The sequence below is a fragment of the Rhinoraja longicauda genome, chromosome 1, assembly GCF_053455715.1.
Source record: "Rhinoraja longicauda isolate Sanriku21f chromosome 1, sRhiLon1.1, whole genome shotgun sequence".
NCBI classification, from domain to species: Eukaryota; Metazoa; Chordata; class Chondrichthyes; order Rajiformes; family Arhynchobatidae; genus Rhinoraja; species Rhinoraja longicauda.
In genome coordinates, this window is record NC_135953.1 from 129,627,620 (window position 1) to 129,655,258 (window position 27,639).

General features: G+C 40.8%; 1 protein-coding gene across 6 annotated transcripts in view; it reads left to right on the forward strand.

Annotated features, from left to right (window-relative positions):
- Positions 1–27,639, forward strand: part of rapgef2b (Rap guanine nucleotide exchange factor 2b) — a 262,350-nt gene that overhangs the window by 144,402 nt on the left and 90,309 nt on the right. For all 6 annotated transcript variants that reach the window (XM_078406666.1, XM_078406684.1, XM_078406675.1 and 3 more), the window contains one exon: positions 21,396–21,527. In XM_078406666.1, the coding sequence (XP_078262792.1) occupies positions 21,396–21,527 (132 nt within the window). The remainder of the gene's footprint in view (positions 1–21,395; positions 21,528–27,639) is intronic.

Genomic DNA, 27,639 nt, shown 5'->3' on the forward strand with positions numbered 1-27,639 from the left:
CTGAGTCCTACCACGCTCTGAGTGAAAAGAATAAATCTCCAATAGACAATAGACACGTCCATTCAGGATCTGCACCTGAACACAGTTCTTGCAGGTGTAGCTCCCAGAAGCCCCAGCAGTGTCCCTACCTTCCCACATCCTGCAGGAAACACACTGCACCAACTTATCTGCCATCACTTTAGTGTCTTAAAAACGAATCAGGCTCAAAAACAAGTGTAACCTCCTCACCTCAGCCTCCTCGCCGAAGACTAGAAAAGTTCTGTGGTCTACCAGTTTGGCTGCCTCTGTTGATAACTTTCTTTGTTCAACCGTCGGTGACTATGCAGTCAGCTCTGATATTCCCCGCCCCGGTTCCCCATCATTCACTATAACTCTTCTTTTTGCCTCATGTCTGTTATTTTGTCTGATTTAAGCTCCCTTGACATGATCAGGAAGTGAAGGTGTTTTATGAATATAAGTTATTGAAGACTTCCTGGAGGCTTCAGAAACAGGTGCTTTAGCCCACCATGCCCATACCCACAATTGAACACCAATTTGTATTATTCACATTTTTGGCGGAGGAAATATGTAATCAGATCAGTGATAGATGCAAGAATAATAGGGTTGTAATAGTGGGGGCGATTTTAACTTTCTGAATATCAGCCGTGACTGCCATTGTACTAAGGGCTTGGATGGGCTGAAATTTGTTAACTGTGTTCAGGAAATCTTTCTCAATCAATATGAAGATGGCCAACTAGAGAAGGGACAAAACTCGACCTCCTTGGGAAATAAGGTAGGTCAGGTGACTGAGGTGTTAGTAGGGGAGCACTTTAGGGCTATGACCATAATTTTATTAGTATTAAAATAATCATGGGAAAAAATAGCACTGATCCAAAAGTTCAAATCCCAAATTTTGGCAAAGCCAATGTTGATGGTAGTAGATAATACCTTTGAAAAGTTGATGGGGGGCGGCTCTTTCCTGGTAAAAAGACTTCTGGTCAATGGGAAGCTTTTAAACAGGAGAAGGAGAATTCTGAAACTGCATGTCCCTATTAGAGTGAAAGGCAAGGTTTGAATTATAAGGGGAGATTAATCGGCTGGATCTTTTTTCCCTGGAATATAGGAGGCTGAAGAATGACCTTATGGAGGCATAAAATTATGGGAGGTACAGATAAAGTGAATAGCAATTTCCCCAGGATAGAGGATGTAAAACTAGAGGGCATAGGTTTAAGGTGAGAGGGCAAATATTTAATGGGAATCTGAAGGGTACCTTTTCACAGAAAACATGGTGAGTATATGAAATGAGCTACCAGAGGAAATGGTAGTAAATAATTAAAAAGATTAGGACGGGTGCAAGGATAGGAAAAGTTTGGAGGGATGTGGGCCAAGCGCAGGCAAGTGAGACTAGCTCAGTTAAGCAACTTGGTCAGCATGAACGAGTTGGGCCGAAGGTCCTGTTTCCCTGTTATGCAGCTCTGTCTCTGTAATGTAAGAGTATTTTGAAGCATAGGCTTAACATTTACAGCAGTAAGAATCTTAAGTCTGATGTATCCAGGTGGGATAAATGATTCTTACACTTCATTTTGACCAAGAGTGGAAAAAACATTTTTTGCAATTGCATCAAAATCTTATTTTATTCTTGTTTGTTTAAAAATCCATTCCCTCAAATTTGAAGAGTATAGAAATTCTATTTACTCAAATTAGTTCAGTATTTTTACAATGTTAGAATTGGGCACTTCTTTCACAGAACCATTGTTTTAACAAGAAAAAAGGAAATTGCACAATTACTTTCAAAGAAAGTTCAGTTACTCGCTACCCTAATTACACCCCCTCCCCATAGCCCTTCAACAGTGCTTAATTGTTGTATTACCCCAATCCACTGACACATTATTCACTGATCTGTATACTCATGACATTAGCTGTGTTTTACTGGAACTGTTGGTGAGTACAGGTAATTCTGCTTTAACGTATGTTCCCGTAACACAAATTGGATATAACGTAATTAATGGTTTATTTGTCTGATGCGGGCTGCTTTGGTTAAAATGCGATTTTGATCGGGAGCTTGAGAATTACTTTAAAGTTACTTCGGAAAATGTCAACCGGGAAAAAAAGCTGTATTGTGAAATAAAAATAGTCAAGGGAAAACAAACCTTCCATTTAACTACCCAACAGTCGACAGACACCATTGTCTCTTAAGAACACAGCTGCTACTTTCATCCCATGTAGTTATTGAAATTGACAAGCGATCACTTCTATTGACAGTTGTGCAATGAGCCATTAAAAAATGGTGTAAACATATGGCTTTAGTCTTTTAAGCTTGCAGTACCACAAATAACCTCATACATATTAAAACAATCTTTAATTTTCAAAATCCTGCAAAAGCAACTTTGTAGTGAATCTGAAACTCTCCAGCCCTAACAGTGTATTTCCCAATGACACATTTGTTTCTATAATGTGTTTTTCTATATTGTGAGATTTTTGGGGGAAAGCAACTGCTGCGTTGTAGCAGAACTACCTGCGTATTGTGTTCATCCCAAGCCCTTCCCTGTTTGTCATGCAAAGCTTGCATTTGATATTTGTTGCTGGCATGTAGTGAAATACTGTTATTAATATAGTCAGTGTGCAGCTAGGGGCAGGGGGGATAGGGATAACACAGGTGTCAGGAATGTGGGTAGGTTTGTGGCTGGAGCCTTTGTGGCAGAAACAAATGAAGTTATGTCCATGGAGGGATGAACTACTGTATGTCATTGCAGACTTAGTTTCATTGCTGATGATTTCAATAGCATTTTGTTTTTTTTATATTTGTGGGAAAATCAGTCCCATATCCCTTGTGAATAATGAGGACTTGGTGTACTTAAGGAACAGGGTGAGCTATGTGTATTAATGGGAATCTTGTGAAAAAGCCACTGCACTGGAGTAGAAGGTAGCCAAATATTCATCAGCAAAATGTTCTTGATGGAATCAGGTTTGTGTGAAAACTGGTTGCTGACGGTGTTCCTTGGGGTTTAATAACAAGATCTTCACTGTTGGCATTAATAATTGACTCTTAGGTTTTAGAATAATGAAACAGGGACTGTCGATGTGCAAAATGTTTAGACGGGGCAGAATTTGTTAAATGTGTTCAGGAAAGTTTCCTCAGGCAATATGTAGAGTGCCTACATGGGAGAGGGCAATGCTTTGGTCTGGTTTGAGGAAATAGGGAGGGGTAAGTGACTGATATGTTCCTGGATGAGCCTTTTGGTATGAGTGAACAGTGTTCTATTAGTTTTAAGATAGTTATGGATAAAGACGAGTTAAAATTCTAAATTAGGGCAAGGCCAACTTTGATGGTATTAAACACAAAATGCTGGAGAAACTCAGCGGGACAAGCAGCATCTCTGGTGAGAAGCAATGGGTGACGTCTTCGATCAAGACCCTTCTTCAAACAATGGTATTTGATGGTATTAGACAGGAACTCGTTCAAGTTGATTGGTGCAGGTTGTTTGCAGGAAAAGGAATGTCCAGAAAGTGCGATGCTTTCAAAAGCGCGCTGACAAGAATTCAGGAAATGCATGTTCCTGTTAGAGTGAAGGGCAAGGCAGGTGGGCTTAAGGAAGCCTGGATGACGAGGGAAGTTGAGACTCGGGTCAGGCATAAGAAGGGGGCATGGGACAAGTGTAAACAGTTGAGGTCAAGTGTTTCCGTGGTGGAGTTTCAGAAAATGAGCATGCCAAAGAAGGAAATCAGGAGGGCAAAAAGGAGGCGGGGAAAGCTCTGGCAGATAATGATAAGGTTAATCCAGAGATTTTGTAAGTGCATTAAGCAAAAAAGTGTAACCAGAGACAGACTAGGGCCCCTCAGGAATCAAAGCTGTCATTTCTGTGTGGAGCCTCAGGAGATGGACAAAGTCCTCAATGAGTATATCCCCTGGTCTAAAAAAGGGCCTCGACCCAAAAAGTCACCCATTCCTTCTATCCGGAGATGCTGCCTGTCCCGCTGAGTTACTCCAGCATTTTGTGTCTATCTGGTGTAAAACAGCATTTGCAGTTCCTTCCTACACATTTTTCCTATGTTTTTTACAGTGAAAAAAGACAGGAGGACCAGGGATTTGGTCAATAGAAGTGTCTGGAGGGCAGTCAGTATTCCGGTCAAGGAGATGCTGAAGGTCCTAGTGCATATGAAGGTAGACAAATCTCTCGAACATCTTCAGATATATCCAAGGACGTTGTGGGAAGCTAAAGAGGAAATTGCAGGTGCCCTGGTTGAGATATATTAGTCATCATTAAATGTGTGTGAGATGCCAGATGACTGGAAAGTGGCAAATGTTGTGCCTCTATTTAAGAAGGGCAGAAAGGAAAAGTGGCAGAGGGTGGTGTGTATATGGAACGAGTTGCCAGAAGAGGTTGCTCGGGCCGAAACTATAGCAACATTTAAAAGATATTTGGAGAGGTACATGAATAGGAAAGGGATCAAGGGATATATGGGTCAATCATGGGCAGGTGGGACTAGTGTCATTTAGATGGGGCACTCTGATCGGCATGGACCAGCTGGGCTGAAGGGCCTGTTTAGTACTGTAAGACTCTTTGACACTAATTGACAAGACTCGATAACCCCAAACTATATATAATTATTAGGACTGTAGGAGAGCAACAAAATTAATATCTTCTTCAAAATACTTTGAATAGATTTAGTTACATAATTCAAAGTCCTCCAGCCTTTACACAAGTATGGGAAGTTTGATAACCTTCAGTGACCTAGATTGTGTTAACGTGGATCAAAAAAATTAAATCTGTGATTTTGGGAAATGTCTTGATTATGAAAGTTATCCAGGTGACAGATGAATAACAGGTGAAATAAAATGCTGAAATAAAATCAGGGGTGAAATAAAAACATAAAATGCTGAAAACACTCAGCAAGTTAGGCAGCATCAAGCTGAAACACTTAAGGGCCTGTCCCAGTTACGCGATTTTTAAGACGACTGCCAGCGACTGTCAAAGTTGTAGCAGATGGCCAAATTTTTTTGTTTACCCTACGACAATGACCACGACAATGCCAAGTCAGGTCGATACAAGTTACCTGTTTTGTGAAACTAGCGCCTGGCTAAAAGATTACACCGTCTTCGGAAACATCGCAAAATTCCCATGCTTACCTGACCGTCAAACTGTCGCCTCCAATTTACCTGTCAAATGTCCTGACGGTAAATAAATTGGTTAAACAAAACTATCTTCTGGTATCTTCAAATGCCTTTTCTTAATTTAATATTACGTGCTTCTAAATGCATCTGCGACAACCTAGCAAACCAGGGGACAGCATGCGACAGCGCCCGCAATAAGCTACGATACCTGGCTTGTCTGTCGCCGAGAAATTTATATCTGGAAAAAATTTCCGCGACACGCCGAGATCCGCTACGATTCATTGAAGACTCCTCACAATCATGCCCGGGACACCCCAGCGAACGTACAGCGACAACCTAATCGACGGCAGTCGCCTTAAAATCGCCTAACTGGGACAGGCCCTTTCCTGCTTCAAGCTGAAGACTCAAAACTGGTAAAGAGAGAAAACCAGTTTGAGAATCAGCTGAATTCTTTTAAGCAAACATATGCCTTTCTCTGGTGTAAAGGAGTAGCAGTTTTTGACATCAAACGTGCAGGTCCTGAATGTCACTTCCAGTGCTTCTGATTATCTGCCATTCCTGAATGGCCATTGAACCTTGCAGCAGGATCGTACCTCATTGATGAAAGAGTCTGATATACCTCATATCTGACTCTGCTTTATTGGTGAGAATTTCAACTTTTTAGACATGCTGTTCCAGCTGAAGGAACCCTTGAATATGTTGAATGAGGTGCAGACATTTTAATTACTGTCTACCAGATTAGTTATACTTAAAAAAAACTTTTGCACTTTTTATTCCTTTGAATAAATATTTCAAAATTTTATAGTTTTACAATACAATACAGTACAATACAAGATCCTTTATTGTCATTGTACAAGTACAACGAGATTTTGAACGTCGCTTCCATATCGATGTTATCAAATCAAATATATAAATAAATCACAGCAAAAATGAAAACGACAAAAGGGGGGGGGAGGAAAAAGAAAAAGGGGAACACGGTAAAGTGCAAAAAAAGTTCATGCATGGGGCAGTTCTGCCAGTTATTTTACAATTATTGTAAAATAATTTTACAATATTTCAACTTCTGCCTTAATTTCAAGGATACCACACTTTATACCATAAAAAATATTTAAAATATTAGTTAAAAATCAAAGCTGCTTTTCCTTCTGAGAATTTATTAATCTGTGTGGTTGTTGAATTTGCTTGAGTAAAGTTTTACTAATTTCAGAGAACCCCTGTAACTGGTACCAGATCTTCCGGGCAGCTCTGTTTGAAGTTCAGCGACGAATAGAATAGGATACTTTATTGTCACATGTGACAAGCCATGGTGAGATTCTTTGCTTGCATACCTTGCCATGGTATGCAAATTGTTGCCTGTAAAGGGCACATACAAAGTTACACATTCCCCCACCCCCTCCCCCCAGTTGCCCCTTTGTTTTTCACCCCCTCCCTCACGGTGTCCCCCCACGCCAGGTCCTCCATTGTCCATTGCTCTTCCCCTTCCCACATGGCGCTCCCCTTACACCCGCCCATTGTCCATTGTTCTACACAACCCCCCCTCTCCCATAGCAGTCCCCCCACGCCAGGTCCCCGTTACTCTTCCCCTGCCTTCACGGCAGTCCCCCAAGTCAGGTCCTCCTTTCTTCCTTCCCACGGCAGCGGCATCCTCACTTCCACATCGTCCGTCCTCGTTCATCGGTCTGCGCCTTCATCGACTGCTGCACCAACCTCTCCACTAGCGCTACCGGGTCCTCTCCGGATGCTTCCGTGGCGCTGACCTAGGCCCCAGCCTTATGACTCCGTTGAGCCAGCACTGATGGCCACGGGCTCCGTCGACCCGCGAAGCTTTACCTACGAACCGCAAGGTTCCCCTGCCGGCCCGTGACATTCCACTGCTGGCTAGTGAGGCCCGGGCTCTGACTCGTGAGGCTCTGGCCCACGAGGCTCCGGGCCACAATGTTGCACCGTTGCCCGCGAGGCCCTGGCCTCAGCTTCTCAGCAGTAGCCGTGGCGCCTCCAGAAGGCTTCTGCCGCTCACGGCGCCTCCGGAAGGCTTCTGCAGCTCGAGGCAGAAATGCCATCTCTTCACTACTGGAGGCAGAATATCGAGACCATTGGCCATTTTATACTCACCCTGTTATCTCTGTCATCTAATTGTGATGTTTAAGCTGAAAAAAAATAATTTGATTTGGGTCAAGAAATAAAATCAGAAATAGAGAAAGAAAAAAAACATTAACATGAGAAACTTCAGGGATGTGATTATGAAACAGTTCACTCAAGGCTGATTCTCTCTTGTAACAATCTAAATGATTGTGCATTGTACATTGAATTGGTTGGGGGAAATCTTTGGCTTGGAAAGAATGGTGCAGCCAAATAGAGGTAGGAGAAGACTGCGGCCTCAATCTCATCCATAGAATGTGATGAGAGAGCTTTTTGGTACCAGCTGCCCTGCCAACATATGAAGCAGCTGCTGCCAATCCTCAGCAATTGCTGCACTTACAGTGCCAGCCTTATTGCAGCACTGAGCTCTACATGTCAGTTCTGAGGAGCTACATCACACGACCTTGTCCACCCAACATTGGCTCTCACACAGAGCCTTTCCGCACTGAGCCATGGGTGATTCGTTGTTGTAAGAGTTCTAGCAGATAGCAGAGACTCATTCCAGTTTCCCAGCACAGCAGCTGTCAGTAATGAATTTCCTTCTATATATAGCGTTACAATGACTCCTCTTAGGGGCTGATTCCATTAATATTCTTTTTCCTCAGATAGCATCCTCGACACTGAACGAGCATTGTATTACAGTGGGATTTAGGAATTCTGAATTAAGTTAGTTGGTTTGTTGGAATGTACCTTTGTTTATTTTCAGTATTGTGGTATGTAAGAAAATATAGTATTGATTCATTATCACCAAGATACTTACTTAAAACATTCACAAAGTTTATCATTTTAGATTGCCATTTAACTCCTAGTGCAAATAACTCTTTGTTATGATGTTATTTAAAATTATTGTGCAATCAAAGCAAGTGGTGCATTCATTGATATTACTTCAGCATTTTGTGCCTCCTTGATATTTTCTTTATTGATGTGAAAGCACTGAACCCAAATGAAATATGTGGACAATAAAATGTGCAATAAAATTAGATTGTTACAATTTCTAGAAATTATCTTAACAACTATTCCTGAGATTCTGCTGAAATATTTTAAAATGTGTAGTTCATTAATAGTCATGTCTTATGGTCACTCTACATTTATTAATTATTTTGATTTTTTTATATCTAGACCTACATTTGAACGTGTTGTAATCACATCTTTGACCTTTTAATAGTACTCAGCATTCTGTTAATGTACAAAAAAGCAGAACGCTGGTAAACCTCTGTGGGCCAAGCAGCATTGATGGAGGCAAAAGGTATATCTCACCATTTTGGATTGACACCCTTCATATATCTTGATGAGGGTCTCAGCCTGAAATGTCAACAAACACCTTTTGCCTCAACATATACAGCTTGACTTACTGAGTTCATACAGCATTCTGGTTTTAGCTCTAGATTTCCACATGCACAGTCTCTTTTAGCTTCAGTTAGTCTCGCCTGTCCATCCTTGAGTACAGTATGCAAATGACAATTGATAAAATCAATGTTGTTTAGTGTTACCACATCCATTTGTAAATTGTGAAATTGTGGACCCGTTGGGCTCAAACTTCTCCTTATCCCCCCTCCTCCCCCTCCCCACTCACCCACTGCATCCCCCCTCAACCCCCCGCCTCCACTCACCCACTCCATTCCTCCTCAACCCCTTTATCCCCCCACTCACCCACTTCATCCCCTTAAAACTTCTCCATGGCCGGAGATGGGCGAGGAGGGAGAGGAAAGGGGAGAGGGAGCCACACGCCCTGGCAGCCAGCAGCAGGAGAGCTCACCTCACCCCCCTTTTTTGTCGCTACTCCCATCACTCGGGCGGGACCCGCCCCCCCTCCGAACTCCCAAATGTGCATATGGTCCAAACCTCTCCTTATTGCCATTCCCGCCCCACGGTTCCTCTCTTCTCCCCCCTCCCCTCCCCCCTCACCCACTCAATCCCCTCTCAATCACCCTTAAAACCCCCCCGGGACCTTCTCCAATTGTGACATCGAAAACTGAGGCAGGCTTGTGGGGCAGGGTATGTGGAAAAGCGAGAAAGCTGGAAAAGAACAGTCTGGGCAGGACAAAGCCTGGCAAGTGACAGGTGGATACAGGTGTGGGGGGGGTGATTGGCAGATGGGTGAAATGACAAAGGCTAGAGTTGAAAAGGAGACAAATGGGTGTCAGATAAGAGTGAAATGTAAATTCACTTCGCTTCCTTCCTTAGCTGATATCCATTTTGATTTTTTTTAAATTCAGGAATAATCGAGAAATAAACACCGATGCATTAATCCCACTGGCTGCTTCTTTGAAATCCACCTGACTTGTAGCTAGGTTTAACTTGCCCTCAAATGTCTACTTCCTTATTAATCTTGTGGTGATTATTTATGTTTTTATGTATGCTGCCCAATATTTTATCCAGTGTTCTGATGCACATTTCTTTGTGCAATTATATGCCTTTAGATTTAATTTCTGTGCAATATTTGACCTTGTGGCACCTGACTTGTTTCATATACTTACAGATTTGCAGCTTAAAGGGATAGTCCTTTAGCATCTCTCCTGCAGTCCACTTTAAAACTTTGTGTGAATCAATGGATATGCCTCCCATTCTACGAAAGTCCAGTGAATGTAGGCTAGTATTTCTCAATCTCATTTTGTAGGACAACTTCAGTCCACAATGAAATCTGGTGAATCTCTGCTGCATTGCCTCAAATGCAGATCTGACCTTTGTTACAGAGTCCAAAGCTGCAAAGTATTGGGTTGATGGAAGGTACACGTGTAGCTATATTTCCTGTTCGTTGCATGGCAGCCATCTGCCAAAGAAACCCAACATATCATTTAACTTCCTAATTGCTTGCTGGGCATCCATTGTTTATGCACTGTTTTATGAGTCAACATTTCATGCTATATTTGTGCAGTAGTTACTCGCTGTTCGAAAATATCACATTTTCTGTTTTTCTAACAGAAGTGGCTAATTTTCACATTCCATTTTATGTTTTCCAAGAAAATAGGATCTGCTTGGCAACAAATAGAAATAATTTTATTTTTCATGCTATTATAATCTGTATTGCCATAGTAAACTTTATTGTAGCTGACCTGAGAAGAACTTAGTCTGCCCTCAAATGCGGAATTTCTACAATGAAAGATCTTTACATTACAGTCAACCGGATTTTGGAATGCTTGTCGATTTCCTGGAAAGAAAATGAACATCCAAAAATAACAGACAAGACCAGCTGGTTTATATAGCCTGCCTTGCTGTATTGATCACTGAGTTCCAACGCACTCCACCCACCAGTAGCATACAACTTCTCAGAGAAGCCGAAAAATCCCAATAATTTGTTAAAGGCCTAAATCCAAAACTCAATGAAATTCTTCTGACCTTCAGTGTGTTCAAGATTAATTTTGGCAGACCACTGACTGAAGTACATTGGATAATATTCCAATTCCTTTTTTGTACAGTGAAATCAGTACCGGAAATTGTCACTTAAATACTTGCAGCAAACCGCATTCAAGTACAGCAATAAACAACTTTGTCAAACTATGCTAAAGCAAAATCATTCAGATATGTTACCAGTCCTTCTGTGGCAAAAATGCTGAAACTCAGTGGAGTAAAAAACTGACCTGATTACTATCAAACGATTACTATCCAAATGGAACAAGCCAGGAATGATTGAATAGGCTGCATTTGTCCAATGAGTGTAACTCCAGCAACACTCAAGATACATTACACCATCCAGTATGAAGCAAGTACCTTGACTTTCACTACTCCACCTTCCCCAATCAAGAAGGATAAGACGGCAAGTGCATGGGCATGTACCTGTAGGTGTTTCTGTTCAATTTGAAAACCATTGTAACTGGGAAATGAATTGATTGTTCCTTTATCAATATTATGTCTAAATCCCATAATTACTTATTCAGCTGTGAAGTGCGAGTATTTTTCTCAGAGGGCTTTGTGATTAACAAAGATAGCTCATCAATTTTTCCTGAGCAGTTCGGGATAAGCAATGAATGTTAGCTTAGCCAGTGACGCCCACATTTCACAAATTAATAAAAAAAAAAAAAATGCGGTTTACACACATGTCCCAGCTCGCCTTTGCATAGAAAGCCTTTTTCCTTCATCCAACTTTAAAAAAAATCACATTGGAACTGTACATTAATCATTTGTTCGCAGCAGATGCAACTCTGGAGTGTGGCTTGATTCTCAAGGGGGAAATTTGCATCAGAAAATGCTGGAAAAGCAATTACAATATGCTGCAGTGTGTACATTGATGAACCAGAAGCTAATGCTCTGTTCTCTTTGAAGGAAAACAAAATGCTGACAAATGTAAAAAAAACACCTGCTTGCATAATTTTTTCTCTGAGATATTCTGAATTGGAATTCAAATTCTATATTCAAGTTTTCCAATCTCGCAATAAAATGAGCAAGGACATGTATTTTGTATTCTCCATTCCTTGTTAACTTCATTGCTGTGCTGCCAAGGCCCTAGGCTAAGGCACCTGCCTGTAAGCTGGTAATAATCTCTTTCAATTATTGGTATTGGTTTATTATAGTCATATGTTCCAGGAAACAGTGAAAGATATTTTCCTGTTATCCAGGCTGATTGTATTATATATGATGAGTATCTAATCTGAGGCCCCCCTCGGTCATGGCTGATCATGGGTGATGCATCCTGGTTGTTGGCTGCTTGCTCCAAACCTCGGCTAGAGCAGCGTCGATGTGTGGTCGGATGCAAGCCTAGGCGATGTCATATGAAGGTGACTGTCAAATCTGCCACAGTCAGACATAAAAACAGCTTTTTTTCCATGAGCAGTAGCTCCACTCAACAACCAAAAGTCTGTAGTCTCCTTTTGCTCTGGTATTTTATTTCATTCTTCACATGTGTAAATTATAATTCTTAATTGTTTACTGTATGTCATGTTGTTCCTTGCGAGCAAAGCACCAAGGCAAATTCCTTGTATGTATACATACTTGGCGAATAAAATTTATTCAATTCAATTCAATATCATGAAAGAATGGATCGACTGGGCTTGTATTAATTGGAATTTAGAAGGATGAGAGGGGGTCTTATAGAAACATATAAAATTCTTAAAGGATTGGACAGGCTAGATGCAAGAAAAATGTTCCTGATGTTGTGGGAGTCCAGAACCAGGGGTCACAGTTTAAGAATAAGGTGTAGGCCATTTAGAACTGAGATAAGGAAAAACATCTTCACCCAGAGTTTTGTGAATCTGTGGAATTCACTGCCACAGAAGGCAGTGGAGGCCAATTCACTGGATGTTTTCAAGAGAGAGTTAGATTTAACTCTTGGGCCTAAAGGAATCAAAGGATATGGGGGAAAAAGCAGGAACAGGGTACTGATTTTGTATGAGGAGCTCGCAGTCTCTGGTAAAGACTGATGTCGGGAAGCTCCAAAGTCGCAGGAGGTTCGATCAGCCCTGACCCGGGGTCCGATCACCCGGAACGGGGGAGCTGAGATCCCCCCGATGCGGGAGTTTGATCGTCCTGATGAGGAAGGCTTGACCGCCGGCTGCGGGAGCCAAGATCGCTCCAACAATGGAAGGTTTGAGTGCCCTGACTGCGGGAGAACAAAGAAGGGAAGAAGATTGAACTTTTTTTGTCTTCACAGTGAGGAATATCGGGGCGTCGCTGTGGTGGATGTTCATGTTAAAAGTTTTTTTGGATGTCTTGTTGCTCTTTATTGGTATGACTGTATGGCAAATCAAATTCCTTGTGTTGCAAAACATACTTGGCTAATAAAGTACTATTATGATTATGATCATATTGAATGGCGGTGTTGGCTCGAAGGGCCGAATGGCCTACTCCTGCACTTATTTTCTACGTTTCAATGTGCTATGTAATCTATGCAATATCGCCTTCTTGATTGACACTGTAGCTACTGCCATATGCAAAAGTGGCTGCAATGTGTGTACTCAACTACCTGTAAAAAGGATAATGCTTTTAGTTGCAGGTAAACAGTACCATCTACATATATTTTTATTGAGTTCTGCACTATACTGACTTGGAAATATGTTGCTGTTCTTCCCCATTGTTGGGGGTCTAGGTCCTGGTCCTTTCTCACCGACATTTGATCAGAGTGCTGCACTTTCACAAGGGTATTTATGGATGGCTGACCAATACACCGATTATAAAACGAAAGGTTTTATAAAATGCAGTCCCAGCACTTCACAGAGAGCTGTGCAGTCACTGAAAGACTTTGAATTATCTTTGATAGTTATGTCATGAAGAATAAACATGTTGTCTTCCTCTTGTCTTGATGTGAGGAGTCTATGCTTCAAGAGACTTTTTAAGGGTCTAATTAATCATTGCATCAGTTGCCTCCACACTCTAAGTTGCCAAACCGTATAGGGGCATGTACAGGATGTTTTGTTTCTAATTTGGGTTTCAGCTCTGGGAGTTGTCCATTGCTTTAGCTCATGTATTACATTTAGTTCACTTCCCGGACAGTTGACAAACATGGTGTGCCTATTTGCAGCTGTGGCCTTTAGAAGCATTATTTCGCTGTACTGAAGAAATGTAGCATCCTGTACCTGATCCATGGCAGAAGGCTTTTTTTTCCAGCTTTAAACTGCAAGGCATCAATCTGAAACTTTATTGCGTTTGTGTAGCAGTCCCGCTAATTGTGCCAAATAAGCCAGAGCTCGCTTTGTATTAATTTTCTCATTTATTTCAACCTTTTACTACATTAATTACCTTGATAATATCTTTTAGCATTAGCTTTTTGCATATGTAGTGTAAATAAATGAATTCAGACCCGTCTGAAGAAGGGTCTCGACCCGAAACGTCACCCATTCCTTCTCTCCCGAGATGCTGCCTGACCTGCTGAGTTACTCCAGCATTTTGTGAATAAATCGATTTGTACCAGCATCTGCAGTTATTTTCTTATACTGTAAATAAATGATCATTGTTTTAATCGTTTACTTTAATTAGCCCAATTGGAGGGGAAACGAGAATTAGATTTATTGAAAAATTATGTGGACAATCAACTCGTGGAGGGCCCATTGGGAAACGAGCTTGGACGGGTGATTGTTCCCGAAATGCTCTTCCATTGAAAGACCAATGATCACAACTTCAAAGGTTTTAAGATGGTTATGAATAAAGATAAGTCTGGTCCTTGCGGGAGTAAAGCCCAAGCTTTTTAAACATACATTAAAAATAGGGTAACTAGTGAAAAGGTAGAACCACTCTTAGGATAAAGAAGGGAATTTATGCCTGGGGTCAGAGGATGGCGGCAAGGTACTTTGAGTATCCTGCGAGTACTTTGCATCTGTCTTCACCAAGGAGAAGGACACGGAGGATAGGGAGATCGATGTGGGGTATACTAATTTGTTAGGGCAGTTTGAGATCGAGAAGGAGGTAGTGTTCGGTCACTTGGAAAACATAAACATGGATAAACCCCCGAAGTCTGAAGCGATCTATGCCAGGTTATTGTGAGAAGCAAGATAGGAGATTGTAGGGGGCTTGACAAAGATATTTGTATCCTTGATATCCTTGCTAACCACAGGGGAGGTCCCGGAGGACCGGAGAATCATTAACGTTGTTCCTTTGTTTATGAAGGAAAGTAGAGATAATCCCAAAAATTACAGGCAGGTGAGCCTCACATCAGTGTTAGGGAAGTTACTGGAGAGGATTCTTTGGGATAGGATTCACTCACATTTTACAAGAATGGATTAATTAGTGCCAGTCAGCATAGCTGTCCGTGACAAGTCATGTCGTACTGACATGATTGAGATTTATTTTTAGAGGTGACAAAGGTGATTAATGACCGTAGGGCTGTGGAAGTTGTCTCTATGGGCATTTGATAAGATCCCCATGATTGGCTGATCCAGAAAATTAAGATGCATGGGATCTATATGACTTGATAGTTTGGATTCAGAATTGGCTTAGCCATAGAAGACAGAGGGTAGTGGTGGAAGGATGTTATTCTGGCTGGCCGTCTGACTAGTGGTATTCTGCAGGGTTAGAATTCCCATAGTATGTGAACTTTCTCACTGTGCGCAAGTCTTTCAATATTGATGGTGTCTACAAGTTTACTAAACAATCCATCTACCTTTATGGCCAAGTCAAATTATCCATACATACGTGCATGCTCACACACACATCCCTCCCCCCTTTTGGATATAAATGTAGATAGATTGGTTAGTAACCTTGAAGACAACATCAATATTTGTGTACTTGCGGAAATGGAGGAAGACTCAAAGGATGCAGTCGGATGTAGTTCAGTTACAGATATGGGGAAGAAATAGGTGGAATTTAATTCGAGTAAGTGTGAGGTTGCACTTTGGGAGAATGAATATAAGAGCCCCCAGACCGTCAAAATAGGCCCTCACCTCTCCTCCACCATTACACTGAGCACCGGCTCACCACAGGGCTGTGTGTTGAGCCCCATCCTTTACTCCCTCTACACTCACGACTGCGCCCCCACCCATCCCACCAACACCATCATCAAGTTCGCGGATGACACGACTGTGGTTGGACTCATCTCAGAAGGAGATGAGACAGCCTATAGGGATGAAATCCAAAGGCTGGCAGCATGGTGTTCAGTGAACAATCTGGTCCTGAACTCCTCCAAAACAAAGGAACTTATAATTGACTTTAGAAAAACCATTGGAGATTACGACCCACTCTACATCAATGGGGTCTGTGTGGAAAGGGTACCAGCTTTCAGGTTCCTGGGTACGCACATCGCAGAGGATCTTACCTGGTCTACCAACACCATCACCACAGTAAAGAAGGCACAGCAGAGACTCCACTTCCTGAGGATCCTCAGGAAAACCAACCTGCAGGAGAAGCTCATGTTGTCCTTCTATCGCTGCTCCATTGAGAGTGTGCTGGCATACTGTATAACCACATGGTATGCCAGCTGCTCAGAAAAGGACAGGAAGGCCCTTCAGAGGGTCATCACGACAGCCCAGAAGATCATCGGCTGCTCACTGCCCTCCCTGGAGCACCTGTTCAGCCTACGCTGCCTCAGTAGAGCAGGCAAAATAATAAAAGATCCATCCCACCCCGGCCACCGTCTGTTTGTTCATCTGCCCTCTGGTCGACGTTTCAGGTCGATCAAATCCCGAACAAACAGACTTAAGAACAGTTTTTACCCCAGGGCCATACGAGAACTGAACACTACCTTTGCACTAGGCAACACCGTTAAAAAATCTTGTACTTAATATAATTGTATTTAATTGTATTTATGTATTTATTTGTTTTTGCATTTATTGCATATATGTTTGTACGCACCGTCAGGATTGGCTATTTTTTTAATTTCGTTGTACTCGTTGCAATGACAATAAATGAATATTATTATTATTATTATTATTCAAGGCCCTTAACAGCATTGATGTACATCGATCTTTATTTTGTTTTAGAAAAGTTGAATCTGTGAATGATCTTGATTGATTCCACCTCATTAAGTCTCTTTTAGAAAAATACTTGACTCTGAAGTTTTAAGCATTTCTGAAAATCACACTCTGAGCCAAATTTAAAGCAGGAGAGAACTTCTGGCCCAGAGCTTCTGGGCTCTTTGGTTGTGGTCAGCACAATTTCTTTTTGAAGGTGAAGTTTAAAAAATATATTCTTAGCTAAAGGTTTAGATAAAAGTTCTTAGCTTAAAAATATATCAAAACTTGGGGTTGTAATAAAAAAATAGGTTACTTTATTGGTTAAAAATCAGTTTGTTATTGCATCCAAGGAAGTATGCTGAAATGACCTTCATCCAGAAGTAATTTTGTTTAAATTTGCACCATTTTGAACTCATTAAGGGAATCCTGTAAAAATAATATGGATTTAATTTGTAGATGTTTGTTCAGCAAGGTTTAATCCTTTGTTTATGCTTGGCTAATTTTTTTCAGCTGTAGCAGCTTTAAGAGCAGATTAGTTGGTCCCAATGCCTTTTGGCTACAAAGGAAAAAGAATTGTTGCCTCGTTGTTTAGTAAGCTCTTTGATAAGCATGCAAAAAGAAATCAAGTAAAGGTGGGATTGGCATCTGCTGCTGTTCTTTGTTGCAGAATGATAATTTAGTACACAGAAATGTGAAATACAAAACATTGCCATTGATGGTATCACGCTGTCGAAACACAATTTTCATGAAAAATATCCAAATATTTAATGATATGCAATGTTTTGGTTATCAGCATTTATGAAGAGTTACACTCTGAAATATTGTATAATTTACATGTCACCCAGAAAGTAATAAACTGTAATTATATTATTTTGAACTATTTCCCCTTCTAGAAATTCAAACATGTTGAATAAAAATATTTTACTCAGGTTGCCATTTTAAAGAAGCTCGTAATTGTGTAGCACACAGTAGTGTTTCAAAATGCTTTATGGACAATTAGCTATCTTTTAAAATGTAGTAATTGTTGTAAATTAAGAACTGCAGCAACCACTTTTTTCCCAGGTAAATCTTACAAATTGTGATTATGATACCATTTTCCAAGTTTGGTTGGATTGGTTGTGTTATAAACACTGGTTTGAACACAGGACTCCCCTGTAAAAAATATATATGCAGGTTTCAAAGATTTGGTCAATGAATAGAGGGAAAGCACATGCTGAAGAGCACAAATAACTATTCAAGCAAAAGTTAAGTAATAGACAGAAAAAAGATCAATAAAGTAACAATAAAAAATAACAGGTCTCACGCCTCACTGTGCATTTGATTCTCCTGCCTGGCATTCACCAGCACACACCACAGTCCAAGCTCTCTCTCTCTCTCTCTCTCTCTCCCTCTGGGTGAAGCTCTCTTAAATCTCTCCCCCTCTGGTGAAGCTCTTTTCCTCGCCCCCAAAGGTGAAGATCTGCTCTTGTATAATAATTTTTATCACTAAGAACAACAGGTGACAATGTGTCAAACTAGCTATCCTCCTTGGTACCATAATGGTGTGAGTTATGTGTCCTATCAGACGCTCAGTTGGTCTCGGATGTCTCTAGGAAAGCAAAGGTGGCTTCATGATTTACTGGTTCCTTTGAGTTATTCCAGAATTATCCCAGAACATCTACTTGTTTTCCTAAGCAGGGTTTGAAATGTGGTGCTGCTAATTTAGCTGACAAATCCATTTTAGTTGACACAGTCTGTTTAACCCTTACATGACATCTTCTACTCTGTCATGTGTAACAGCACCTCATATTTCGCCTGGGCAGCTTGTAGCCCAGTGGTATGAACATTGACTTCTCCAACTTTAGATAGTTCCTCTGTCCCTCTCTTCCCCTCCCCCTTCCCAGATCTCCCTCTATCTTCCTGTCTCCACCTATATCCTTCCTTTGTCCCGCCCCCCTGACATCAGTCTGAAGAAGGGTCTCGACCCGAAACGACACCCATTCCTTCTCTCCTGAGATGCTGCCTGACCTGCTGAGTTACTCCAGCATTTTGTGAATAAACACCTTCGATTTGTACCAGCATCTGCAGTTATTTTCTTATACTTCCTCTACTCTGTCACTTCAGTGGCATGACACGTTTAGATTCTACCCAAGAAGGAAGAGAGAGTGCTAGTTTAGCATCCCATTCAAAAGACCACATCAAACATAGTGCAGTATTTCTTCAATACTATGTTAGAGTGTCTGCTGGAGTTTATGTTCTTAATTCTTTAAAGCCGTGCTTGAATCCATAAACTTTGATTCATAGGTGAGTTTGTTAACATCCAAGTCATGGCTAATGCCAAATATAAAGTATTTATGTCAAATATGCCCAAGGTGCTAGAATTAGAAATATATAGATGTCAAGTCAAAGGTGATATTAAGGATAGTAACTAGCTCATAGTGTTGCTGCTTCACAATTCATTTGACCTGGGTTCAAATCTGACTGGAGTTTGCATGTTTTTTCTGTGTTGGCTTCCTCCCACATTTCAAAGCTGTGTGGGTTGGTAGGCAAATTAGGAAATTCAGTAATTTGTTCATGGTATGTTGAAGACTATGGGGGAAATTGATGGGAATATTGGGAGTAACGATTACAGAGAAATTTAGTGAAAAAAGATTGCTCTTTGAGCTTGTGTAGACATGATGGGCCAAAACAGTTCCCTTCAGTTTTGCAAGGAAATATGGTGAATATAGTAAGCAAATGGTCCAAGTTGAAGGTAGAAGAGTAGAGAGATTTGGGTACAGGGAGAGAAAGCAAGATTTCTTGGCCAAAGTTGTCATTGGTGCATCAAAGGAAGGAAACATTGCTAAAACAGTGGCAACAGACCAAATAGATTGCCCTTGGAGATAATTGGGTGGAGGATTAAATATGATAGTGATGACAAGAGGTAAGGTCATTCATCATGGGCGTTAATGTGAGATAAAAACATTTAAATTGGAGTTGGAGGACCAGAAGGATCATGAATCGTGGAACGGCAAATGAGCAGCACTTTTTTGAATAATCTGTGGTGTTTGGAAGAGTAAAACAAAGTGAACATTTCATGAATTATTTTTTCAACTGCAGATGGATTTAAAGCAAGTATTAAATTTCACAATTACAAGATGGAAGTAGCTCATTTATTTAAGCTACAATTAATCACAGTTTCAGGATAGAATTGTGCTGATGGAACAAATAAGGTTTGTGACAGAATTAGTTATCAAATGCTGGCAAATGGACACGAGTATCAATATGACCATCGCCATACTAACTGCATGGAATGCCCACCAATGCATAGGGAGTGAAGACCAACAAATAGAGACGCATTGAAATCTGTATCAGATATATTGCGAGCTGACAAATGCTTTCTGTGATAATCTTGTATCACTTTCTGTCTAAGAAGCTGCTTAAATGGCTGGCCATTACGAAATGATGGATATTCCTTTCAAACATAGCTCTTGACACTTATCATCCCAAGCAATGTTGTGTCGGGGTGCAATTAGAAGAGGCATGTGTCTACTGTGGCAGGCGTGTTTAAAATGTCTTCGAAGTGCGAACCACTGCTGGTGCGCTGCACTGTCTGAATCCACTTTGCTTTGTTTTCTTCAACATTTAGAGCTGTGTGGGCACTGCCAAGGTTATTCCACCTGCACCTCTGCAGAGAGGACATGCTGAAAAGTGTTGTGTTTTGATTAAGTGGGAGAGTAGTTGCTGTTTAAATGCATGTTTCATCTTTGTCCCTCATCCATATTATTCTTGCCATTCTGCTGCACAACAGGATCTGCAATAATTCGAAACTTCAGTTACGGTGTGTAACATTCTGCCTAGGCCCAGATATGTCCTGCATGACCATGATATTGAATTCATAATCGCATTCATGCTTGATGAACCTCCATGGAGAGAGTAATGATGAAGAGAGTTTGGTATTTTAAGTGACTGTGTTTGAATGATGTGGCCATGAGGTACAATATAACTGATGTAGATGAAGGGCCATAAATCAGTCCTTGGCAGTTAATGGTATGTGATTGGAAAGAGGCAGCAGTGCTAGAGATGTGTTTTCTGTGACGTGGATAATTCAGAATGGAATGCCAAACTTGGGCAGAATGACAGACTTAAAAGGATACAAAGTGCTGGAGTAACTCAGAAGATCAGGCAGCATCGGACTGGAGAATATGGATAGTGATATTTTGGGTCAAGATCCTTCTTCAGTGTCTGTGATCTATCCATTCCTATCGTCCAGCATGTTTTGATTCTGGCATACACATCTACACTAATTAACTAGTTCTTACTAAGAATCTAAAATTAACCAATATCTGTACTAGAATGGTGGACTAGAGAGTTTCAACCTATATTTGTAAATGTATATAGAGTACTATGTACAAATACTGAAGAAAGATGTGAGAAATGCAGAAGAGATTTACAATGACATTGAGGGGAGATTTAATTGAGATGTGTAAAGTGATGAGAGAACTTTAGAAGGAAAAGTCAGTTTTTACCGAGCACAGAAATGATGGAATGTAAGGCCACTTCTACCTGGAACAAGTACTTATACATAATATACATAATACTATACAGCATAAAAGAAAGGCAAAACCTTAAAAAGTTGCACTTTTATTTGAAATGGAATGTCAGTTTTGGAATATTTTAGAATATCATACTTGTGATTTTTGGGTGAAATTGTTTTTAAACATTCTGCATATAAAATATTTCACATTTACTGTGACTAGAGAACACTGTGGCAAGAAATTGTTGCATAAGATTATGTTACAATTAGCATAACAATATTTTTTTTTTACAAAATGTACCATAACACGACTGTTTCAAACTCGCTTTTCTTTATCCTTTTCCCCATTGTGTAGCTTCCTGCAGACTTCACCAAATTACATCTCACGGATAGCCTCCATCCACAAGTGACTCAGGTATCCTCCAGTCATTCAGGATGTAGCATCACCAGTGACTCTGGCAGCAGCAGTTTATCTGATCTTTACCAGGTAAGTGGTGTTTTTTAATAGAAATGTAGAGTGAGTTTTCTCAGTTGGTTGCACTTGACATGAGTAATACAACCAAGAATAATACTCCTGTGCTATTGAGCGGGATGTTGCATTGTTTGATGTTCTGTTTTCTAAATGTGTTATCAGTGTTCCAAGATGTTACAAGTTTCCGTGATACTTAGATTGATGGTTTCCTGGCCAAAATTGTCTTGGCCTCAAACAATATATTTTTTAAAGTGAACTGTTATTTTGTGATGTTCAGTAAAGTTTGCTTTAGGTAAATTGGCCAATTTTGTTTCATGGTACTACTGGGAGGTCCTGAGATTGTGGAAATGTAAAAAAAGAGGAGCTGGAGTTGATCATGTGTGTTTCAAGCCATTCAGGCATTTGTTAAGATCCTGGCACCATTTTTCCTCAGCACCATTTTCTTGCACTCTCCCCATATTCTTTGATTGCTGCAATATCTATAAATCTGTCAATCTCTGTTTTGAATGAATTCAGATGACAGATCCTCAAATCAACCTTTTAGGAAGGTATAGATGTTAGGCTTATGTCAGCAGTTTTCCACAGTGAGTTTATTTGATTTATTGTCAGCTACTAATGAGATTGTTTGTAATTTTGTGTTCTTTTAATTTTGTGATTGATTTTTATTTAAATGTATGTGTTCATAATCCTGTATTTCTAAATTCCTTTGCTAAAAATAATGATTTAAAATAAATTTAATTTACTAAATTGTGCATTTAATGATATAAAGCTGAAGATTTCCATTTGAGTGAACATTCAGAGCAACCTTGAACAATGAATTATGGAAGGTTCTGTAGAGTATATTAGTATCATAATTACAAGATTATTACCAATTTTATTTTCAATTATTCCGAATTATTTGTACACATTTATTCAAGAGAATGGTTCATTGTAGTTCAAGAGCAAATTTTGTCCATGCCAAAGCCATCTTTTGCTTCCTTTCCTAATTGTCCTTAAGAAAGCAACAGTGAGTTCTTTTTTGAAATTACTGGAGTCTATGTGGTAAAGGTACTCCCTTTACTACTGAGGATGAGTAAACATTTTAGGTAGTGGCTGCAGTGCCAGTCAAGTAAGTTTAATTGAGTTTAATTAAGGCAACATTTAACAAAACAAGTCAAGAGTATGAGCAATAGTCCTATCAAATCACTCAGTGAGGGCTTGCATTTAAAATATGAGATCCATTTGCTCTTGCAAACCTGTCATTTTTTCTTTCATGCAATTTTAGATTTCAAAAAGACCAATGGGTGGGTCTAATTGTACTCTCTAATTGAAAGTGAAAGGCAGATCGTTCAAGATCATACTAAACAAATGTATAAACGGAAATGGCATTTTGTAGCTTCAGGAGATTGCGTTTTATGAGGAAGTGATGAAGGTGATCAATGAGCATATTACAGTGGATGTTGTCTACATGGATTTTAGTAAGGCTAATCCAGAAGATTAAGATGCGTATGATTCATGGTGACTTGGTCTTTTGGATTGAGAACTGGCTTATTCATGGAAGGCAAAGTGTTGTGGGTGTAGGGTGTTATTTTGGTTGGAGGTCTGTGACCATTGGAGTTCCACAAGATTGTCAGAGTAATGGCAGATGGGTTTTAATCTAAGCAAGTTTGAGGTGTTCCATTTTGTAAGGTCAAATGTTAGGAGAAACTATACAGTTGCTGGCAAGACCCTATACAGCAATACAGAGGGATCTTGGTGTCCAAGTCCGTAGCTTCCTGATTGAGGCAACTCAAGTAGATCAAGTGGCAAAGAAGTTATGGCTTCATTGGTCAGCGCTTTGAGTATAAGAGCCAGGAAGTCATGTTGCAGTTTTATAGGATTTTGGTTGAACTCTTTCTTTCCTTCGTATGTCAACTACAACAGTCAAAAGTGGCAATTGGTGCTTCAGAGTACCGTAGTTGACGCTTTGCTGCAAATTTTGCCAGTTCCGTAGAACTACCCAGGGTGGACGACGAGGACGTAAAGTAGCTCCCACCCCTTGGTTGAACTGCATTTGGATTGCTTGCAGTCTGGTTACTGCATGACAGTAAGGATATGGAAGCTTTGGAGTAGATGCGGAAAAGATTTACCAAAATGTTGCCTGGATTAGCATGTATTATCTATAAAGAGAGGTTGAAGCAACTTGAATTGTTTAGTCTGGAACGTCGGAGGCTGAGGGCCGACCTGATGGAAGTTTATAAGATTATGAGAGGTTTAGCACAGATAGACAGTCAGAACCATTTTCTGATAGTTAACTTTGGATGTTCATTTGCTGAATTAATCGGATAAATTAAGCAATAATGGAACATTTTATTTCCTTTTCATTTTGTCACGACTACTCAATGTACTTTATAACTAATGGATTATTGTGAATCTCATTTATGTAACTTATTGTGTGGCCGGTGGTGCATACAATATTTAAAATCACTTGAAGAATGATCAGGTGATCAGAAGAAATCTACTTTAGTCATTAATATTACTCAGTTATGCACAACATACAGCCTGGTCTGTGAGATGGTTTGGTCCAGACCTCGGTGAACAGCAAGCAGCATGCAAACCTATTGATAGTTTCTGGTTGAAGAGATCCTGTACATAGCACTTTCATGAATAACAAGGTCAAAGTAATTACCACAGCTCTCAGTTGCTGCTTTCAAATGTAAATGCTGGAAAACTGCAGGAAGTTGGTGCAGTGCAGTTGGATTCCAGAAGAAATGCAGCATTAAAGTGTGATCAGAATGTCAGCAGCAGAAATGTGTCCATATTTTTGTCCTCTGCATTTATACATGTCTTTCAGAAGTGATTGGAATGTCAATCTGCTCCATCCTCCAGCCTCCATCCTCCACCTCACCCACCACACACATCCCCCTCACGTAAAGATCATATATAAATGGATTAACAACTTCTGTTGCTTTAAATCAGAGCACGCGATTTCTTTTAAGCTTCCCTGTAAACAGAATGATTGAATATTTTATTTCATGGTTGTAATCTCTTACCGTGCTGTACTCCCTCAGCATTACACTGAAGTGTCATAGAGTGATACAGCATGGAAACAGGCCCATCAACCCAACTTGCCACACCGGCTAACATGTTCCAGCTATAGACAATAGACAATAGAAAATAGGTGCAGGAGAAAGTCATTCGGCCCTTCGAGCCAGCACCGCCATTCAATGTGATCATGGCTGATCATTCTCAATCAGTACCCCGTTCCTGCCTTCTCCCCATACCCACTGACTCCGCTATCCTTAAGAGCTCTATCTAGCTCTCTCTTGAATGTATTCAGAGAATTGGCCTCCACTGCCCTCTGAGGCAGAGAATTCCACAGATTCACAACTCTCTGACTAAAAAAGTTTTTCCTCATCTCTGTTCTAAATGGCCTACCCCTTATTCTTAAACTGTGGCCCCTGGTTCTGGACTCCCCCAACATTGGGAACATGTTTCCTGTAACGTGTCCAACCCCTTAATAATTTTATACGTTTCGATAAGATCCCCTCTCATCCTTCTAAATTCCAGTGTATACAAACCTAGTCGCTCCAGTCTTTCAACATATGACAGTCCCGCCATTCCGGGAATTAACCTAGTAAACCTACGCTGCACGCCCTCAATAGCAAGAATATCCTTCCTCAAATTTGGAGACCAAAACTGCACACAGTACTCCAGGTGCGGTCTCACTAGGGCCCTGTACAACTGCAGAAGGACCTTTTTGCTCCTATACTCAACTCCTCTTGTTATGAAGGCCAACATTCCATTGGCTTTCTTCACCGCCTGCTGTACCTGCATGCTTCCTTTCAGTGACTGATGCACTAAGACACCCAGATCACGTTGTACGTTCCCTTTTCCTAACCTGACACCATTCAGATAATAATCTGCCTTCCTATTCTTACCACCAAAGTGGATAACCTCACACTTATCTACATTAAACTGCATCTGCCATGCATCCGCCCACTCACACAACCTGTCCAAGTCACCCTGCAACCTCATAGCATCTTCCTCACAGTTCACACTGCCACCTAGCTTGTATCATCGGCAAATTTGCTAATGGTACTTTTAATCCCTTCATCCAAGTCACTCGTCTCAGCTCCCTTCGTTTGGCCCATATCCCTCCAAACCTGTCCTATCCATGTACCTATCTAACTATTTCTTAAATGTTGCGATAGCCCCTGCCTCAACTACATTACCTGGCAGCTTGTTCTATACATCCACCACCCTTTGTGTGAAAAAGTTACCACTCAGATTCCTATTAAATATTTTCACCTTCACCTCAAACCTATGTCCTCTGTTCCTCAATTCCACTACTATGGGCAAGAGTATGCATCTGCCAGATCTATTACTCTCATGATTTAGTACACCACTATAAGATCATCCCTTATCCCCCTGCGCTCCATGGAATAAAGCTAAACCTGCCCAATCCCTTCCTATACCTCCGGCCTTCAAATCTTCATAAATCTTTGTTGCCCTTTTGATAGCTTAATGGAACCCCAGTCTACTCAACCTCTCCCTATAGCTCAGACCCATGATTCCTGGCAACATCCTTGTAAATCGTCTCTGTACTCTTTCCAGCTTGACAACATCTTTCCTATAACATGCTGCCCAGAACTGAATACAATACTCTAAAAGCGGAGGAAAGAACTGCAGGTGATTTTTTAAACTGAAGATAGACTCAAAAGGAGTAACTCAGCGGGACAGGTAGCATCTCTGGATAGAAGGAATGTGTGACATTTTGGGTCGAAACCCTTCGTCAGACTGAGAGTCAGGGGAGAGGGAGACACAGAGATAAGGAAGTGTATGAACAAGACATCAAAAGGGACGAAAATCAAGGAAATTATAGAATAGATCATTGTAGCTCAGAGAAGGTAACACCAAGGCATACAGAGATAAAATTTAATTAGGAGGAGGGTCAGATTGGTCGTAGAACTAGGAAGGGGGAGGGGTGGAGAAAGAGGGAAAATCAAGGGTTACTTGAAATTAGAGGTCAATATTCATAAAGCTGGGGTGTAAGCTGCCCAAGCAAAATATGAGGTGCTGTTCCTCCAATTTGCACCAGGACTCATTCTGACAGTGGGGGAGGCCCAGGACAGAAAGGTCAGTATAGGAATGGGAGGGGGAGTTCAAGTGTTTAGCAACCGAGAGATTAGGTAGGTTTACGCAGACTGAGTGGACTCTAAATGTGGCCTCGCCAATGTCTTGTATAACTCCAACATGTCCTCACAACTTCCATATTCTCTGCTGAAGTCATGTGCTGAAAAGTATCAGGCTCAGACCACACTTATTCTGATACATAAGAGACTTTTAAAGAATGTGGGTGCCAATGACTGTGCCTTATTTCCCTTGCAGATGGTGCTGGGCCTCGTTCCTGAACCTCTGTCATCCTTCTCATTAGGTCCTCTGAATGGACTTGCAGTATTTAAAATGAGTGATAATGGAAAAAATTGTAATGTATTTCCAAGTCAGGATGGGAAGGGAATCCTCAAGTGGTTTCCTTTTGCATTACTGTTCTTTGTTCTTTCTGGTGGTTATTGTTGCAGGTTTGAGATATATTGTGGGACCAGCCTTGTAGTGTAACTGATGTTATTTTGTGGGTGGCACTCGCTGCAGCTACAGTGTACTTGTGTGAATATTTAGGAGGTGCAGGGCATGGCTATTAGTTGACCTGCCTCTCATACATGCTGGTAAGTGTCTTTGGTGAGCTCATCCAGGCAAATAGAGAGTATTCTGTCAGCTCCTGACTTGTAAATGGTGGGAGGCTTAATGGTGACAGGAGGTGAATCATGTCTGCAGAATACCCAGCCTATGACCGGGTCTGATGGCAATAGTATTTATGTGGCTCGTCCTATGTATCAGTTTGTGCTTTAATGTTGTTTAGGTTTTACTACATGTTGACTTGCACTGCTACATTTGCTGAAAAGCTGTGAATACAATAGAACAATGTACAAACATCCCTATTTACGATAGCAGGAAGATCATTTTTGAATTCCAGGATCTTGACCTTGGTACCATGAAGAGCTGGCAGTAGCTATTGGACTCAGGATGATGTGGCATCGAGAGACAAATGTAATTATTTCCTTATAGCATGCTGCTCATATTCTTAGAAATCACAGGAGGGAACTACTGA